General features: G+C 34.0%; 1 protein-coding gene across 1 annotated transcript; it reads left to right on the top strand.

Moving 5' to 3' along the window:
* Nucleotides 1-382: 382 nt before the first annotated feature.
* On the top strand, nucleotides 383-18754 carry LOC129228139 (RCC1 domain-containing protein 1-like). The gene is made up of 6 exons (XM_054862785.1): nucleotides 383-620; nucleotides 712-957; nucleotides 5086-5233; nucleotides 7983-8104; nucleotides 16959-17153; nucleotides 18512-18754. Exons 1-6 carry the CDS (start codon nucleotides 434-436, stop codon nucleotides 18679-18681), a joined length of 1068 nt encoding a protein of 355 aa, XP_054718760.1. The 5' UTR covers nucleotides 383-433; the 3' UTR covers nucleotides 18682-18754.
* The last annotated feature ends 987 nt before the right edge of the window (nucleotides 18755-19741 follow it).

Genomic DNA, 19741 nt, shown 5'->3' with positions numbered 1-19741 from the left:
AAGTGAGCTATCCAGAAATTCTAGTTCAGATCAGTGATGCAGGCGCTCGTATATGCTCGGCGCCCAATCTTCCTTAATAAAGATCACCTTCCCAATTATCGAAATCTTTCCGAATGAAATGATACCGCAAGACTCAGTTCATACGTAAAACTTCTGTATGAAAAACTTCTGGAGTAAATATTTGAAAAACAGTTTTGTTATAGAGTTATAATATTTTTATTTAATTGGAGTTTTATCAATCATTCCGTTCTAAACACTCAAGTTGAGGACGGGAAGAAAAGACGAAGAGAGACAAAACAGCATTTTGAAGAGGAGGAGCCCAGTGTGCATGTCTCTCATGTTATTGATGCACTTGCGTAAAATGTATAATTAAAGACAACATTTGAAAATTTTTGCGAGTCTTTTCTACTAAACGAGATTTACTATATCTCAAATGTCGGAAAAGCTATTTTTTTACTTTGGTGACAATTTATTTAAAAAATTGGATGAATTATATTTAGACTTTGATGTAAAAGACTGTCAGTCTTCCTTTTACAAAGCATTCAATTCTTTAAAAAATAACCCACACTTACCCATAACAAATGTGTATTTGGGATGGTCTTTTCTACTTTTAAATGCTAGTAAGCTATTTATTATTATTTTTCTTTAGGCTCGAAAAATGAAAGGATTTACCAGCTTCGTTTGAAACTTAAGCTGTTTATTTTCTTTTAGATGAACAAATATTCAGAACTGGTGGATTTGGAGAAACAGAACAAAATTCCCTTATAGTACCTACTTTACAAAATATCTCTAATATATCATGTGGTTTAGATAAAATACTACTGAAAACTATTAATGGAGATTGCTATTACGGTTTGAATGGGAATTTTAAACCAAAATTAATTAAGTTTGCTACTTCCAATGTAGTTGTGCAACAAGTATGTGTTGGTGATGTAATAAGTTGTGCGTTGTCTTCAGGTAAGTTAATGTAAATATATCACTAAAAAAGTACCATTATTATTTTTAAGAACCTGGATAGAGGTATAGGAGTAAGCCTGTATCCCATACAAATACAGATAGAGGTCTACGTTAGAATTCTGGTATCTCGTATGAATGCCAATACAGTTGGGGCATCGGAAGAATGTTACATGAACACAAAGGTACTGTGGGAAAGAATCTGAATGGAAGAGGGTTTTTTTTTTTTTTTTTTTCTTGAGCAATCATGATTGCTTATTGTTTTGATTTGACTTTTTGGCATCCTATCATTTTATTTTCCCACCACAACCCTCCACACCATCACCATCACCATCGACCTGCTCCTCACGATGCTGTTCCTATAGCGAAAGCCGTCTCCAGGTTGCATCCATGTCCTACACACACGTGCATACATACACAACTACATGCACACATACACACACACAAATACCTACACATACAATCAACTACCCACACATTCATGCCTGCACACAGACACAAACACATATGCCTACATACAGATACACATACCTCCCCCCCCCCACATACACACACATTCATACACACAACTACTCACACACTTATGCCTGCACACACATACACATACCCCTACACACAACACACATACCCCCACACTCACAACACACATACCCCCCCCCCCCCACACACAAGCACACATGCCTACATACACACACTCGTGATTGCGAAAAACATAATTTGAATTCAAAATATCAAAATTCAATTTTTTTTTTATTTACAAAATGGCAAAAAAATGTCAAGTACTGTTTCCATTTGTACAAGTGAAAAGAGTTGAATTTTTAAACTTTGATCATTAAAACTGATTGTTTCAGAATTTTTCAAAATCTTTCCATGAAATTAATAAATTTCTTCAGAAGTAAATTAACCACTGCCTTGGCGTGCACTCGTATCCGTTTTGAATGCTACTGGGGGTACAGGATTCCAGTTCCTATTGTCTTCCCAGATAAAACGGGATAACTCCAGTATCCCTATCCACTATGCATTAAAAAAAAGTTTCAGTATTTATTTAAAAGATACTCCTTTTGTTCTTTGTTAATACAATACTTCAATGCTCAGTTTCTATAAAATGTTTGAAGGAAACCTCTTCCAAACAAACCCTAATTCTTTGGTTTCTCTAATGGGACAGTGGCGGATCCAGTTGGGAGGTGCGATTGAGTAATGCATTAAGGTGGGGGGAAGGGATTAATGAAAATAAAATTTAAGAAAAAAATAAGAACTGAAGCATGATTTTTTTTTCAAACATGTGTATCGTTCAAAGAGTTTGAATGAAAGTTATGACTATTTCAAGTACCAAGAAAAAAAATTGAAAAAAAAAAAGAGTTTTTACTAATGTTCTGGATTTATTATCTAAATTAACATAATGAAATACTAAAATTGCATTTGTAAATAAAATTTGAAGCATTATGGATTTGTTTGTTGATTGAGTTGTTTAATATTCGCACATTAAGTAGAAGTATTTGCAAGCTCTCCCCCGAAACTTTTTGTTAGGAACGCATTTTCAGACTATTTGGTGGTTAATAAGAGGAAGGGAGGTTTGTAGGTCTCTTTACGGAATTTTTTTGAAATTTAAGGGAATATTTTCTGAAACACAATTGTTTGCTATCTTTGTTTCTTGAAGGGAAAGGATGAGGTTCAGGAATTCTTCCCTGTAGTTTTATTATATTAGAGCTTCAAAAACGCAATTTTAGATATCTTTAGTAACACTGAAAACCAGGGAGTTAGGCTGATTTCTGCCAGGAAAAATTGGAATTGAAGTCCTAAAAACGCAAGTGTAGGCTATCTTTGATGACATAGCAGAAGACATGGGGTTGAGGGCTTTTCCCCAGAAGTTTTTCTATGCAGAAGTTCCAAAAACTCTATTTTTGACTACCTTTGAAAGATGAAGAAAGAAGAACATGGGGGCTCCTTTCAGGAAATTTTTCGAAATTGAAGTCTGAAAAACGCAGTTGTAAGCCATCTTTTTATGATGTAGGGGGAAGGAACAGAGTTTGCAATTTTCCATCGCAAATTGTTCGAAATTAGAGCCTTGAAATACGAGGGTTAAACATCTTTGGTAGCATTAGGTCCAGAGTTATCCCTCAACTTTTCAATATTGAAACTTCAAAAATGAGATGTTAGTGGGTTTGCATTGATGTTTGGAGAAGAACTCGAGATCCAGGGCTCTCCCCCCGGATTTTTTTTGAAAGTTCTAAAAAGGTAATTAAAAGCTTTTTTCGAAGAAGTTTTTGATTCCGGCTGTTTTTTCGGAAATATAAAATTTTTGACGATCTTTGATGACATTGGAGAGGGGACTCTGCCCTGGAAAATTTTTGGATAAGTCGTAAAAATACAGTTGTGGGCAAAAATTTGTGATGTGTTGGGAGGGGGGGGGTGAGAAAGAGCGAGTTTGGTGACTTTTTCCCGGAATTTTTTTGAATTCACAAACCTTTTTTTTGGGGGGGGGGCGCTGTGGATCCGCCACCGGAGATGGATCCATAAATTCTGGTGAATCTCTATCAAGATGATGAGTGCGGCAGACTAAAATTTACAACTAATTTTGTTACTGTAGCTCTAAAAATTATTAGAATGTGTCCTTTTATCAGAAAAAAAATTACAAGGTTATCCTATCTTTAGGCATTTAAATTACGAAATTATCATAACGTGAAACCGTAATATGGGCACAAGCCAATTGGCGAGATACGAAATTATCATAACATGGAACCGTAACATGGGTACAAGCCAATAGGCGAGAAAATTCACCATACATTATTTGTAAATACAGGCGAACCAAAAGACCTTTTAATTTTTCTATTGCGGGCAAAGCCATGCGGGTACCACTAGTAAGAATATAAAGAGAGAGAGCTGAGAGTTGCAGTGACAGTCAACACTCTCAGTGGCAGATTTTCCATGCTGCAATTGTGACAGGGGCCAGAAGGCCCAGGACAAAAAAATTGCCCCTAAAAAGGCACTTGCAAAATGCCATTAAACTATCCAAAGAATGATCTGCTTGTTACTGTTTGTTAAAATTTATCTGACCACCAGACACATTCCACTTATTTAGCAGCTCTAGCTGTAATTTATTTAGCATTAGCTGCATTGCCCGACTTTGCACGATATACCTTGAAAATAAGTGATGCATGTTCAACAATCAGGCTCCAATTAGAGAAACAAAAATAGTTCAAAATTTCCCGTCAAAATAATCATTCTTAAAGAAAGAAAAAATTTAAATCAAAAATTCCGGAAACACCTGAAATCCTATTAAAAAAAAAAAAAAAAAAGATAAATTGCCAAATAATAATCAAAAAAAGAAATTTTTACCTCAAAACAAAAACAAAATTTTATTTAGCCGAGAAAAAAAAAAGGCGACAGCCTTCTGGATGCTAATTTAAAATGAGATCACACAAAGAGACTTTACAGCCTTTTTTTAAATTTTTTTTTTGAAATTCAAAGGAAATAAATGAACCTTATGGGTATTTTTCGCGGGCTTTCGAATGGCTCCAAAATCAAAGTGATCAAATAATTATTTCGGGTAGAAAGAGCTGATTAATGCCATTTTCGGGCTTTAAAATTAAAATTCGAACCGCTTAATTTTTTTACGTTGTTTGAAACCCCTCGATGTTCCTTCTAGGGTGCCCAAGTACCTCCCCGCCAAATTTGATCCAGATCCGATGTAAACAGTGGATTTATATAGGGAACAAACACACATATATATTTACATGTGGAGCACCGTTTATATGTTTCTTTTTTGTACGCTTTTATGAATTACACGTTTTTCGAATTGGTCCCACCAGAGTCTAATACACATTAACGTTTACCTATTATACGTTTTTTTTTTTTTCATTTACACGCTCTTTTCTTACAGTCCCTTCAAAAACGTATAAATGATGCTTCACTGTATATGTGTATATACATATGTACAGACACATATTCTTTTTTATTTATATAGATTTAATTACCCTTAATAATCAGATGTAAATTCTGTTTTGATTTGTCACACATTAAAATTTCTGTCAAAATATTTTTTCTTAAGTTATATTTTATGCATGAATGGTTTCTTGGTAGTTTTTTTTTTTTTTTTGATGCATACTCCTTTTATTAATTTTTATTCTTTAGATGGAGAAGTTTTTTCTGTTTGTTTTGATGAGAAATTCCCATCAAATCTATTACCTATGCGATGGATTATTTGTGAAGTTGCTTGTGGTAAAGAACATGTTCTCCTGCTGTCAGATTCTGGACAAGTGATCAGTTTTGGCAATGGAAGGTATATTTTTGTACAGCTCATATTTAAACATGACCCTCTCATTTACTTTGGAATCTCCCTAGTCAGATAATCACATCCTATCTGTCAAATGAAATAAGGTAATAAAAAAAAGGAAAAATTAATTTGAATTTTGGCATCTTAAATTCAAATTATGTTTTTCGCAATCACGAGTGTGTGTATGTAGGCGTGTGTGTGTGCGGGGGGGTATGTGTTTGTGTGTAGGGGTTATGTGTGTAGGCATGTGTGTTTGTGTCTGTGTGCTGGCATGAATGTGTGGGTAGTTGTGTGTATGAATGTGTGTGTGGGAGGGTATGTGTGTGTAGGCATATGTGTTTGTGTCTCTGTGCAGGCATGAATATGTGGGTAGTTGTGTGTATGCTTTTGTGTGTAGGTGTATGTGTGTGTGCGTAGTTGTGTATGTATGCGCGTGTGTGTAGGACATGGATGCAACCTGGAGACGGCTTCTGCTCTATACTCAATTCAGCGAGAGCTGATAGAGGAAGTAAACAAAGAGAGTTACTACTTTCATGACTTACTCGCTCGATTGGCAATGCTGTTTGCATTGAAAGCGCGGACATTTCGCTTATCTGATTGGCGCTGTTTTCAATCATCCCAGCGCCAAGCAGACAGCGGTAATGCCCATTGTCACGTTGCTTTGTTTACGTCCACTATCAACTCTCGCTAAATGGACTATAGGAGCAGCATCGTGAGGAACAGGTCGACGGTGGTGCTGGCAGAGGGTGCTGGCGGGAAAATGAAATGATAGCACATCAAAACAGTCAAATGAAAGCAATAAGCAATCATGATTGCTCAAAAAGAAGTATATGAAAAGCCACAATCCAATTACTTTTTTTTAATTTATAACTTAATTGCAGGATAAAAAATTATATGAGATAGGGCTGATCAATGAGGTAATTTTTACGCTGTGATGCATCGCCAAACTTATACCTACAGTGTAACAGAGGCAGCTTGTATATAGGGGGGCAAAAGTCTTCACTTTCACTAGGTAAAAACTTTGCCCTTCGAGTTTTCTAGGTTCCAAATTAATTATTCGGGACTGTCCCCCAGAATTTTTGTTTTTAAATTGCAACTCTATAAATGCAGTTTTAGACCATGTCTGGTTATATTAAGAGAAATTCAGGGGGCCTTTGTAGATGTTCTTCAATGATATTATCAGGTGGTTCAAGGTCTTTCCCCCCAAATTTTTTAAAAAATCGAAGCCCCCAAAAAAGAAATTTTGGACGAGCTTAGGTGATTTTTTTTTTTTTTTTGTAGGGAGGGGGGGGGGGGGAGGAACTTGTGGAAGTTTTCGAAATTTGAGGTGTTACAAACAAAATTTTAGGCGATCTTCAGTGATGAGAAAGGGAATTGCTCAGGTGCATGGGCGAAATGCTTGCATAAAAGCTTTTCAAATTTGAAGTCCCCAGAATTTTTCTGAATTCTAAGTCTCAAAAACGCATTTCTAGGCTACCTTTTATGTAGTAAAATGATTGGGATACCTATGGTTTCGGGATCTTACACTTCTTCCCCCTTTCTTTCCTACTTCTGTTATTTGTTTTAATTAATAAAAAAAAAAGTTGCAGAAAACCTTCTCCAAGTTTTTCTTTTGCAAAATCATTCGAATACTATGGTTTTGCATGCTAAAATTTTCAATTTCCAGACTGATAGTTTTATTTGTGACAAGGACTGTTTATGATCAATCTATTGATGCTGTTTTCTTTTGCAAGCAAGAAAGTTCTTCACTTTTCAACTGAGAAAAGTTACTACGAAAAAGAAAAAAACATCTGCTAATCTGCCATAAGAAAGAACACAATGGTCAACCGGCTCCTTTTAGAGTGGCGCACCTGGCATTTGTCCTTATGCCCACATGGAAAGTCCAACCCTGATAGTCAGATAGTCATCCATTCCATCTCACAGCTTTGTGACCCAACAGAGTACTAAACCCTCCATTTATTTAGGAATTCTTCGTAATAAAGGATCTTTTTGCAATATCTTTTTTTATCTCAATGTTATTCCCACATATGTAAAAATTCATTTTATTCTAACAACCTCTTCTGGGTGCGTTGATTTTTTTTTTTTTTCATAGAAAGGCTACATTACAGTAGAAGACCGTTATAACGCCGACCTATATAACGCAATTCTCTATAAACCGCACTACTTTTCAGAAGTAAACAATAAGCTTTGAATTTTAAAAAATCCCTCTGTTTTGCTTTGCAAAAATAAAAATTGTTAGGCAAATTAAATTTTGAAAGTTTTTCATCTTTCCATCTTATTTCAAAGCTTTTAAATTGAAAATTAGTACTTAACAGAGTTAGTAGTAAACAGAAAATACCAGATGGCTCTTGAAAATGCAGCTGTTATGCAAACCATGAAGCTAGCAGAAGTGCAGGATTTTGATTGTGAAACATATTTATTTGTGAATAACTAATTGTAATATTGATGCTTTAATACTCATTGCAGATAAAACTCATTCTGAAGTGCTAATATATAGATATATTCTGAATATTTGTTTCAAAATTTGTGAAATGATCTATATAACGCAAAAACCTGTATAACGCAAAAGCTCTGGTACCAAGGTGTGCGTTATAATAGTCTTCTACTGTACAACTTATTACAACTACATTACATCTTATTAATGTGCAACAACAAATTGCCAAATGTAATTAAAGCTAATGTTTTCTTTTTATACTTATATACTTAAATATAATTCATACTATGGAGTTTTTCATGAGTTTAAAATTTCTTGCAGTAGAGGACAATTAGGACATGGAAATATTGAAAATATAGATGCACCAAAGCTTTTGGAATCTTTGGATGGAATCGTTGTGAAAAACATTGCAGCTGGTGGATGGCATTCAGCTGCAATAAGTGGTATGCTTTTTGTTTTGAACTTAATTTTTCTTACAGCTGTGTAAAAAAAAAAATGATGTGCATTTTTCTATAGAAAAAAAATTAATTACGATATTACTACATCAAAGTGCAGAATTAAGTGAAATGCTTTATTTTTATTACTTTTAGTTAAAGTGTTGATTCTTAAAAAATCACTTCTAAGCCCTTAATTTTTGAGCAATCACGATTGCTTATTGTTCTCACTTGACTGTTTCTGGCGTGCTATGATTTTATTTCCCCGCCAGCACCCTCTGCAGCATCACCGTCGACCGGCTCCTCACGATGCTGCTCCTATAGCGAATGCCGTCTCCAGGTTGCATCCATATGCTACACACACACATACACTCACACACATAGGCGGATTTACGGGGATGCGCCGCGTCTTAAAAATGCATTTTAGCTTCATATTTTTCAAAAATTTACCATTCCATTTAGGGTGACACCTGGGGGTAACGCCCGCTCCCCTTAGTGCCACTGTTAAATTGAATGGGAATTTTTATTACAATGTGAGCTAACTCATTGGATCTTAAAATATTATCATTACAGAGGGATTTATTGTTGTATCAGACATTGTTTTAGTGAGGTTTATTTGTAATTCTTTGTATAAAATGTACTATAACATTTATGACTAAATAGATCAAATAACAATAAAATTAGTAAGTAACTAAAAAGAGCACTACAGTAATTAGTAAGGTCCAGATTTTGACGACATATGCATTTTTTTTTTTTTTTTTTGTATTTTCTGCATTTTTTGAGACATTTTAAGCCTTTTAGTCGGTAATTTTTACACATTATGATTTTTTCGTCCATTTTTTGGAAGAAATAGTTACATATTACTGCCTTTTATATCGTAACTTTTACAACTTTCTTGTCGGCATCATCCTACAGAAGTTCATTGGAACTGACTCATTGTTAAAGCTTTCTTACACTTCAACCTAGTTAAATGTTTTAGTTTACAAGAAAACAATTAACATTGTCCATCATTGAAAGAAGCTACTGGAAATAAAAGGAACAGATATAACTTCTGTGGGAGGGTGAGGCAAGGGCACTCTCCCACAGGGTTTTAAATAACAAAATACTAAAGGCATACATTTTGCCTTTAGTATTTTAGCTTTGATTGATTATATCAAACTTCAATGAAAATTGTATTACAATTTATCTTAATATAAATATTTTATATTAAGATAAATTGTGATACTTCCTCTCCTATTTTCAGAACTGTTTTATTCTGAAGATTGAAGTTGACCCTTCCTTGACCTTTTTTCCTCATGGGGTGGTCCCCCTACCCTACCCCATCTTCCAGAATAAACAGTAATAAAACATTAAGAGCGATATCCTTGTGGAATAAGGTAAATCAGTTCTCTTAAAATATGCACCTGTCATATCTAGATGTTGAAAGAAGCTTCTACGGGTATAAAAATTTACTTACAGATAAAAGACGTACTCTCACATTTGAAAATATCAAAAAATATTTATTGATCCAATGCAATTCTGTTTTTTTTCACAAAAGGTACATTAAAATGTAGTTTAAAAAAATGACTCAATACATTTTGCCTTTAGTATTTTTTTTTTAAGCATTTTTGTTTATTTTGAATTTTAATAAAAATTGCATCTCATTTTATCTTAATATGAATATTTAAAGACATGTAAATTTAAGAAAGAAATGCTATTTCAAGGGAAAATTCATGTCTAAATATAAGAGAAATTATTATTTTTTTAGTACATTGTTTGTATTTTTAAAGGCATTTTTTGATGTTATTAAAGGTATTTTTTGATCTTATTAAAGAGTTTTTAAGTCATCAAAATCTGGACCCTAGTGTTTAGTTTGAGAAAATGTGTACTTTGTAGTACTTATTAATTTTTTTCTATAAATATAAGTCTACTTCCATGACACCCTCCCCCCCCACGCATACAAAATTTTATTTCTTATTTATTGTAATTTATTTTTATTATTCTCAGTTTCTTTTTATTCTAATTTTGCTGTATTCTGTATTTAGGTTTCCCCCCATTTAGATTTAATACCACTAATTAAGTCATTATTTATGCTTGTTCAATTTTTCAGTTTCTATTTATGAACAAGGATATTTTTCTTCGTTAATAAGTGATTGCTTCCAGGGGTGCCCCCCTTAAAATCACAAAGACCCCCCAAAACACAACCTTTTCCCAAAAAAGAGAAAAACACCCCTTAAAAATTTCAATGGCGCAGTCTGCACCTTGAACCCCCCCCCCCCCCAGGTGGGCACTCCTGTTGTTCCTTTGGTAAACCTGATTTGCTGAAACAACATCTACAACTCCAGCAACTCTGAAAAGAATTTCCAAAGTTTTCCCCTTTATTTTTTGCATTTTGTGAAGCAATTAATAGGATATGTGGAACACCTTGCACATAGCAATAGAAAGAGGGAAAAATAAAGTACCATCCTCTTTTTTAAAAAAATGGAGCAGTAATTAAATGAGAAAAATTCATCACAATGTAGCTGTTTAAAATTGAAACCAGATATATATTTTTAAACAGAAGTGCCCTTCCTTACACTAACTCTTCAGAAAATGTGACACTTGTACATTAGGGTAGTTAGTCCTGCTATCCTTATTCCTGTTTGATTATGGATTCTTTTTGATATTTCCATATTGCATTGGTTTCTAGGATTTAGTTGGTTTGAGAAAAATATCAGGATATGAACTGCATTGTTTTGTTTATTGACAACATACATTTCGAGTTCGTGTACTTGGTCACGCAGGACCCGTTTATGAACTCACGTCCAATATGACAGATAGCACAATACAGGGACATAGTGCAGGACAGAATTAACAGCACAGAGAAGGAAATTACAACCAGGGCAACAGGCGGGAATCAAACCCACCACCTCGGGATTACTACAATGACGTGCCAACCAACTGCGCTACCGAGGCCCACCGCATTAAATATTTATTTTTTAAATACAAAAGTGACGACCAGCAACAGGCTCTGGGCCCAGCTAGACTGGTCCTAGTAAATTTACAATCCCCAGTGAAGATCAATGGCCCTCTTAAAACTATCTACTCCCTTGCTCATTACCACCTCCTCCGGTAAGCTGTTCCAAGGTTCCACTACCCTGCTAAAATAATAACTTTTCCTAATATCCATGTTAGCCTGAGATTTAAATAGCTTAAAACAATGACACATTGTCCTGTTTTCAGTGCTAAACTTCAGCCACGTAACATCTTTCATTTTAATAAATTTAAACAACTGAATCATGTCCCCTCGATCTCTTCTTTGCTCAAGACTGTACATTTTTAGCCTTCTGAGCCTGGAATCATAGTCTAAATGATAAAGTCCATTTATTAGCCTTCTATCCCGCCTTTGAACCCTTTCCAATACATCAATATATTTCTTAAGATAAGGAGACCAAAACTGAACAGCATACTCCAAATGAGGTCTTACCAAACTTCTATATAAGGGCAGAAGAACTTCTTTAGATTTGTTACTTAAGTACTGTGGATGATACTGTTGTTGGTATTACTGCAACTTGAATGAATATGTTGAAAATGAAGTTGTTCATACATTCATGTTACATCTAACTTCTGTGTAAGTCCATACTTTTATATCAAAAATCAAGAAATGTGTCGTCTTGTTGATTTTCTCAGTGTTGATTTACGAGAGTCGAGTTTTTGGGGTTCTAATGTTGATCATTTGACTCTAAAATGCTTAAAAAACTTTGAAACTCACTATTTTTTATCTCAAATTTAGAAAATTTCCCCTGGCAAGGCCCCTGTTATGGCACCCTCCCCCTAATAGTTGTTATAAATCGGTGCCACTGGTAGTGCCGCAAGTCAAGTGCACTACCTTGTATAGTGCCGTAGTCTAGCTATGGCACTGCACGGCTCCCCACAAAATGGAACTGTAAACGTGTCCCTCACTTAAGGCAAGTGACATGATCTAATTGAAGCAGAAAATTTGTGTACCAATTTTTAGATTGTTTTACTTTGAAAACGCCCTGTCACATATGTTTGTTTGTATAAATTATACACACCAGAAAATATGTAAGTTGGCATTCTCAAGGCACAAAACTCGGAATTTTTTTCGGGGTTGGGGGGGGGGGGGGGCTCCGTGCTTTAACATACTCCCTAGACCCCGGTGACATCCGGCACCCCCAATAATTTTTCCAAGTCGGCGCCCCTGGTGGGGGGGGGCGCGGCAATGTACTTTGTCTTGCTTTAAAGAAGAACATTTACCAGCTTTTAATATGTTTTCTATTCATTTTGTTTTATTTTATTCATTTATTTATTTATTTTCATTTTGAAAATAGTTTTGAAAAAAAAATAATGAAAGTGGTGGTCCGGGGGGGGGGGGGTCTTTTTCGTATTTTAAAGAAGAACATTTACCAATTTTTAGTAAGTTTCCTATTCATTTTGGTTTTTTATTTATTTATTTTTTTTTAAATTTTAAAAAGTTTAGAAAAAAAAAGGACAAAAAGAGGTAGTGTGACGGAGGGGGGGGGGGGGGGGTACTAATCTACAAATTCATGTCAGCTCATTTCAAGCATAGTCATGGTCAATTACTATTTACTAGACCATCCCCAGTAATAGAACCCCATATTTAACTAGTTAGAATCTAAAAAATGTCATTATTTCATATGTCAAATTTTATTTAAAAATTCATAAAAATATGATCCTATTGAGATCCCAACTTGAAACTTTGCACAAATGAAGATAAAATACACACAAATTTTTGAGAATTTTTAAAAGAAAATTCATTATACCTTTTCTAAAAAATTTAAACTTAAAATTAAAATTTTATTTTTTAAAAATTAAAATTTTTTTGAAATTAATCATGTTGCATATCCCATTAAACAGCAACTAATGTACTTTAAAATGCTTTTTACCAAATCTTTCTATCTATATTTGGTGCTGAGTTATAGTCCATTTTATGTTCAAGCATCCATGAAAAAAAGAGGATTTTTCGAAAAATCAAAGTGTCATATATAAAAAAATAACAGAGATAAAAATCTAAAAATTTGAACTTTTGATAACCTCAAAGGATACAACCGATGAGCCAAATTTCAAAGAAATACAAAAGGGTGAGGGAAAAAATTTCCGAAATTTTGGATCACTTGACATGGAATAACCCTATTGAAACTTCAAAAACGTGATGTTAGTGGGTTTTCATTGATGTTTTGGGGAAGTACTCGAGATCGAGGGCTCTCCCCCCAGATTTTTTTTGAAAGTTCTAAAAAGGTAATTAAAAGCTTTTTTTCGAAGAAGTTTTTGATTCCGGCTGTTTTTTCGGAAATATAAAATTTTTGACGATCTTTGATGACATTGGAGAGGGGGACTCTGCCCTGGGAAATTTTTTGGATAAGTCGTAAAAATACAGTTGTAGGCAAAAATTTGTGATGTGTTGGGGGGGGGGGGTGAGAAAGAGTGAATTTGGTGACTTTTTCCCGGAATTTTTTTGAATTCACAAACCTTTTGGGGGGGGGGGGGGGGCCTGTGGATCCGCCACCGGATATGGATCCATAACTTCTGGTGAATCTCTATCAAGATGATCAGTGCGGCAGACTAAAATTTACAACTAATTTTGTTACTGTAGCTATAAAAATTATTAGAATGTGTCCTTTTATCAGAAAAAAAATTGCAAGGTTATCCTATCTTTAGGTATTTAAATTACGAAATTATCAGAACGTGGAACCGTAACATGGGTACAAGCCAATAGGCGAGAAAATTCACCATACATTATTTGTAAATACAGGCGAACCAAAAGACCTTTTAATTTTTCTATTATGGGCAAAGCCATGCGGGTACCACTAGTAAGAATATAAAGAGAGAGAGGTGAGAGTTGCAGTGACAGTCAACACTCTCAGTGGCAGATTTTGCATGCTGCAATTGTGACAGGGGCCAGAAGGCCCAGGGCCAAAAAAGTGCCCCTAAAAAGGCACTTGCAAAATGCCATTAAACTATCCAAAGAATGATCTGCTTGTTACTGTTTGTTAAAATTTATCTGACCACCAGACCCATTCCACTTATTTAGCAGCTCTAGCGGTAATTTATTTAGCACTAGCTGCATTGCCCGACTTTGCACGATATACCTTGAAAATAAGTGATGCATGTTCAACAATCAGGCTTCAATTAGAGAAACAAAAATAGTTCAAAATTTCCCGTCAAAATAATCATTCTTAAAGAAAGAAAAAATTTAAATCAAAAATTCCGGAAACACCTGAAATCCTAAAAAAAAAAAGATAAATTGCCAAATAATAATCAATGTTGGTATTACTGCAACTTGAATGAATATGTTGAAAATGAAGTTGTTCATACATTCATGTTACATCTAACTTCTGTGTAAGTCCATACTTTTATATCAAAAATCAAAAAATGTGTTGTCTTGTTGATTTTCTCAGTGTTGATTTACCGAGAGTCGAGTTTTTGGGGTTCTAATGTTGATCATATGACTCTAAAATGCTTAAAAAACTTTAAAACTCACTATTTTTTATCTCAAATTTGAGTGTGAATCTCAAACTCTCTACTCATTTTAGAAAAATAATTGAAACATCATTAAAAAAAAGCACTGGTTACAAAGCTTACTTTTTTTTAAAGTTATTATTTTGTGTTCATTTTATTATAAAAATTTTATGTCATTATACGGTCAATTCACGATAACTCGAATCTAAAGGAACCAACGAAAAAACTTCAACTTATCGGAAGTTCGACTTACCGCTAGTTCCTATTTTCGACATTTTAATATTAAAATCCATCAAATATTTTAATTAATATGTACATATACCAGACAAAATTACAGAACTCAAATGTTTTTTTCGCACAATATGTAGTTTCTCCGTGAAGGGTTCTGAAGACGAAGTTGTGTCTGGTCTTGAACTTCTCCAGCCATCCAGCACTATTTTATGTTCAGTAATATAGTAAAATTCATTGCTTTCTCACACAGCAAAGATCCACTTATAGGAATGGCATGATACCATTTGAGCAACTAAACTAAAAACGTGAAAAAGTAATTACTTTGAAGGCATAATCAAAATTAATCTGAAATATAAGAAAAATATATAATGATTTCTTCTTGAAATCTTGATTATAGTACGCTAATTACTTGAAAAACAAAGAGTCAAGACAAAAGAGCAAACGGTCTAATCTTGTGCAAATGGCTACCTATTTCACTGTAATCTTGCTTATTTTACATGACCTGAATCGCCAAGAGGAACACTCAAGCAACGTAAATTAACCAACATACAGGCAGGCAGCAAAGAAGAACATGCATGCTTCATAAAATTAACAACATTCAGTCGACGTACGGTCTCAATCAGTGAATCCTACAGTACAAATATTGAGGTTCAATGCGTTGGTGTTAAGGGAAAAAAATCACAGATAATCTGCGGCTGCGTATAGTCCGCACCTCATAAACTTTGCCTTTTTTAGCAGATAATCCACAGATTATACGCAGGAAAATACGGTAGAGCTGATTCTACTTTAGGAAAAGTGCACATCTTCATTGGTTTCAAATTCAGATTCATGGATTCGTACCGCTATTGAAGAATCTTTCTTTTAAAATGTTGGATTCCTTTCAATGTCATAAGTAAGATTTACTTTACTTTCTAAAACTAAGTTTTTTAGCTTTCGCTTAGACACCTTTAACAGTTAAAGACAAATCTTTCTCTCTCTCTCTCTCTCGGGAACTTATCAGCAATTGAACTAAAGAATAAAGGGGAACACGTCAGCCTTCGAATAAAAATGAAATGATGAAATAATCAGCTGAGTTGACAGCTTGAAAGCAGATTCCTAGTCCAGCAACATGTCTAAGTGTAAACAGTACAGTACAACGAAAGAAAACAAGCTATACTGCCGTGCTAAGCGCAAATGTCGTATCTGCAGCTGAGGTCAAACCGAAAAACTGCTATTTAAAGTTTTATGCCTTCATGTATTTGATCCAGATTTCACTTTTTTAGATTATTTTAAAAAATAGTTCCAATTCACAAATGACAATAAAACATTGCATAGGGGTAAAACATGTTATAAAGAACCACCTCGTGACAATAACTCAATTTTGACAAAAAGTATAGATACCACTTTTGTGCTTAGCACGGCAGTATACTCATTTCCGGACGTGTAACTCTTTTATCGCACATTGGCTCAACAGGTGTTCTCCTAGCTTTAGAGGTCTTTTTTTTTGTCTAATGGGGGCTGCATTTTAGTCTATTTAGCCTTTACAGAGCTAGTGCAATACGCCGATACGGCATCCAATCTTTCATGTGCCACCATTAAATCTCGGATGTCAATGGCACGGATAATTTGGACACCCAGTTTCCACCAGAAAGAGGCATCTGGGTTCTCTTTCGTGCGAAATTTGCCCTAGGAATTTTTTAATTTCGCTGAGGGAATTCTAAGTCAAACGAATATCCAAGGGATCTTTTACATGCCGCATAATCATACGACATGGGCGCTGATGATTTTCTCCATCTCAAAAATCCACCGACTGGTCACCCAAGGTCAGAACCTGGGATCACAGGCATAGAAGGCCAGCGCCTAACCATTACGCCACCAGCCGGCACTTTTGAGGTCTAATGTGTAGGAATTGCAAGTGAAGATGAATGATTTTCTCTCTCATAGTCACTTGTTTCTTTCTTTCTTTTCCCATTCTTCCGAAATAAATTTCGAGTCATCTTTGAAAAAACTTCAAGTTAAAGAAGGTTAACTTTGAGATATTGAAAATAATTAGCAGGGAATTAAAGACATAGGGATTGAGACTTGATAAAAACTTCAAGTTATAGTAATATTCGAGTTATCAGATTTCGAGTTGTCACAAATCGACTGTATTTGTGTGTGTATTTTCTTCCATAACTGATTTTCTCCGTTTTAGGGGAAGGTGATTTATATATGTGGGGCTGGAATGAAAGTGGACAACTTGGCTTCCCTTGTAATGAAGTTCATGAACACATTCTGCCAAAGGAAGAGATTGAAACCATTTGCTGCCTTCCAAAATTTTTGGAATTTCAGAATGATAACAACGTTTTAAAAGTTAGTTGTGGTTCAAGGCACACTGCTTGTATAACAGGTAAAATTTTTGTACTTAATCATTTTGAAATGCTTGTAAAGGGGGTAGAGGGATATGTTTTAAAAGTTACCTTGATAAAGAAGTACTTGAAACTCCTTCTCTCCTTTTTTCCCATTTTGTTTCAAATGCATTTGAGAACTAATCCTGTAGCATTGGGATTTGAAATATGTTTAGGACTTTGTAAAGGGTCATTCCATATAAAATCAACAAATTTTCAGAAATTTTCGTGCCGCTCCATTTTTGATTTCGATGAAATTCGGTAGGTAATGAGTACCAATATTCTGTACCCCTAAACTGTTCTGCTTTTTTCTTGGAAAAATATTGTTTCTGAGATAAAACTATTTTTTTGCTCTGCGGATGAGTAACATTAGACATTTTTGATCCTTTTTTTCAAACCTCTAGCAAATTCATTTAAATTAGTAGGAAGATCAAACAAGTGTTATCGTAAAGGTTAAAGAGTGAACTTTTTTTCGTATATAAAAAGAAAAGATTTAATTTAAGTGTAATTAGAAATTTTCCGTTGTCAAATCAAGGTTGAAAAAGTGCCGTTTTCGACATTTTGAGCCTAAAAAAGTAGGTGAGACACTTACAGTGGGAAGCTAATTTTTTTCCTGCTATAGTTAGTTATACATACTAGAAACACAGGAAAAAATAGGTTGATACTTGTAATCCTTCATGATGAAAAAGTTGCTTAAACTTATGAAAAAATGAAAAATGATCTTGTTGACTCCCCAAAAACGGGATGTTTGTTAGGTGATAAAAATTTGAAAATGCTACAGTACGAAGCCATTATATTGCCCTTTAAAACGAAACAAAAACTGTCTTGTTTTTTTATGGCATAGAAGAGATATAAACCTTCAAATAAAATGCTTGTTTTTGGTGAAAAATCATGTTCGTAAATTATACTGTCGAAAATCCATGTATTGAACTTCCACATATCAAAATTTTCTATATATCGAAATCCCAGCAAATTTCTATGTTCGTTACATAGAAAAATTGTTTCTATATATCGAAAAAATCTCTATACAGTCAGACCTCGATATAAGGTCGCCCCTCGGGACTTCACGAAACTGACCTTATAAGCAGGGTGACCTTATAATGATTCATCTATATTGATAAATAAACATGAAAATACATTAATTCTTTTTGAAATTTAATACATTCAAAAATATCAGTAACTTATTACTATTATTTTTTACTTAAAAATACATTTTCCTCAAAAAAAAAAAAAAAAAAATCTCCAAATTTATTAATTTTTCTGCTGCATAATATGATTCAAATAAGAGAATTCATTTAGAAACAGTGAACACTTTTTACAACTTTCATTAAAAACTAATTTTTCTGAAATTGTTTTTCAGAAGACCATCAAGTATGGACTTGGGGATGGAATGGATATGGTCAGCTAGGCCATGAAAAGCAAATAATTTGTGATAAACCAGAAAAAATCTCATTGCCAGAAAATGTAGTTCCTGAAGACATAACATGTAATTTATGGAGTACATTGGTTACAGGAACACTGAAAAAATAATATTAAAGTTCATTAACATTAGAAAAGGTTTTAATATTAATCATTAGTTTGTCATTGAAATGTTTTTTTCTAACTTTTAAGATTTTCATTTCTTTAAATGAAATATTTCCTTATTTAAAGCCATTTTTTCATTGTTTCATTTCTATATTTTTCTATTCAATATTCTATTTTCTATAGTTCTATAACATAAAATTTTTTATTGTGTTCAATGTGTTTTTGACTTAAAATGCAGGAATAATTTTTAAGAATTTGTGTAGTTCTTTGATGGTGACTTTTGCATTTCTGTAAATAAATAAAGTATTTATTTGTTTCTTATTTTCTTCCTGCTCAATAATAATAACAGTACTTTTGGTTCAGTTTTTTCGCTCGTGTGTTTCTTATGCAAAACATACTTGCAGTGTTTCAGTGAATAGTGCTGGAAAGAAAAGTGAAGGATTCCAATCTACCACCATAGGACTTTTTAAATCTAAGACTCATTGAAAAAGACGTTGAGAGGTTATGATTTTTTGCTTGTTCAAGAAAGTTGTGGGCAATGTCAAAAACTGGTTCCTGTCTTAGCAAACAGAAACACCTACTAGTAACCGCTTGGCAAAACAGTGGAACAAATGCAAAAAATAACCTGTCTTAAAAAACATGAGACTTTGAATCAATAGTAAAATTTATGTTATTAAAGTACAAATTGTGACTTCTATGCAAGGCCATGAAAACATGGCATAGGGGCAAACATCACACACTTTTTTAACCATCAGAAAAAGCAAAGAACAGCGTAACTATACAAAATTAAATATTGAAAATGATATGCATTTTGTGTGAAAGCAGCAGTAACATCACACAGCATTTAAGTAATGAATATTTTTTAAAAAATTCTACTCATTCATTATCTGTTTTAAATGTTAACGTAGAAACATTATCTCACTGTGATCAGTGCATCATAATTTTTCTCAACTGCTTTTTAATAAATAAGCAAGTTAAGTTACCAAATAAAATGTATCAGTTTTACCCCCTTCCAATTGGAGCCAAGGGCATGTGCCCTGCATGTCCATGCAGTAAAGAAATAAAC

Source organism: Uloborus diversus, chromosome 8, assembly GCF_026930045.1.
Source record: "Uloborus diversus isolate 005 chromosome 8, Udiv.v.3.1, whole genome shotgun sequence".
Taxonomy (NCBI): Eukaryota; Metazoa; Arthropoda; class Arachnida; order Araneae; family Uloboridae; genus Uloborus; species Uloborus diversus.
The sequence above is the reverse complement of the archived record's forward strand: the minus strand, read 5'-3'. Positions and strand labels throughout refer to the sequence as shown.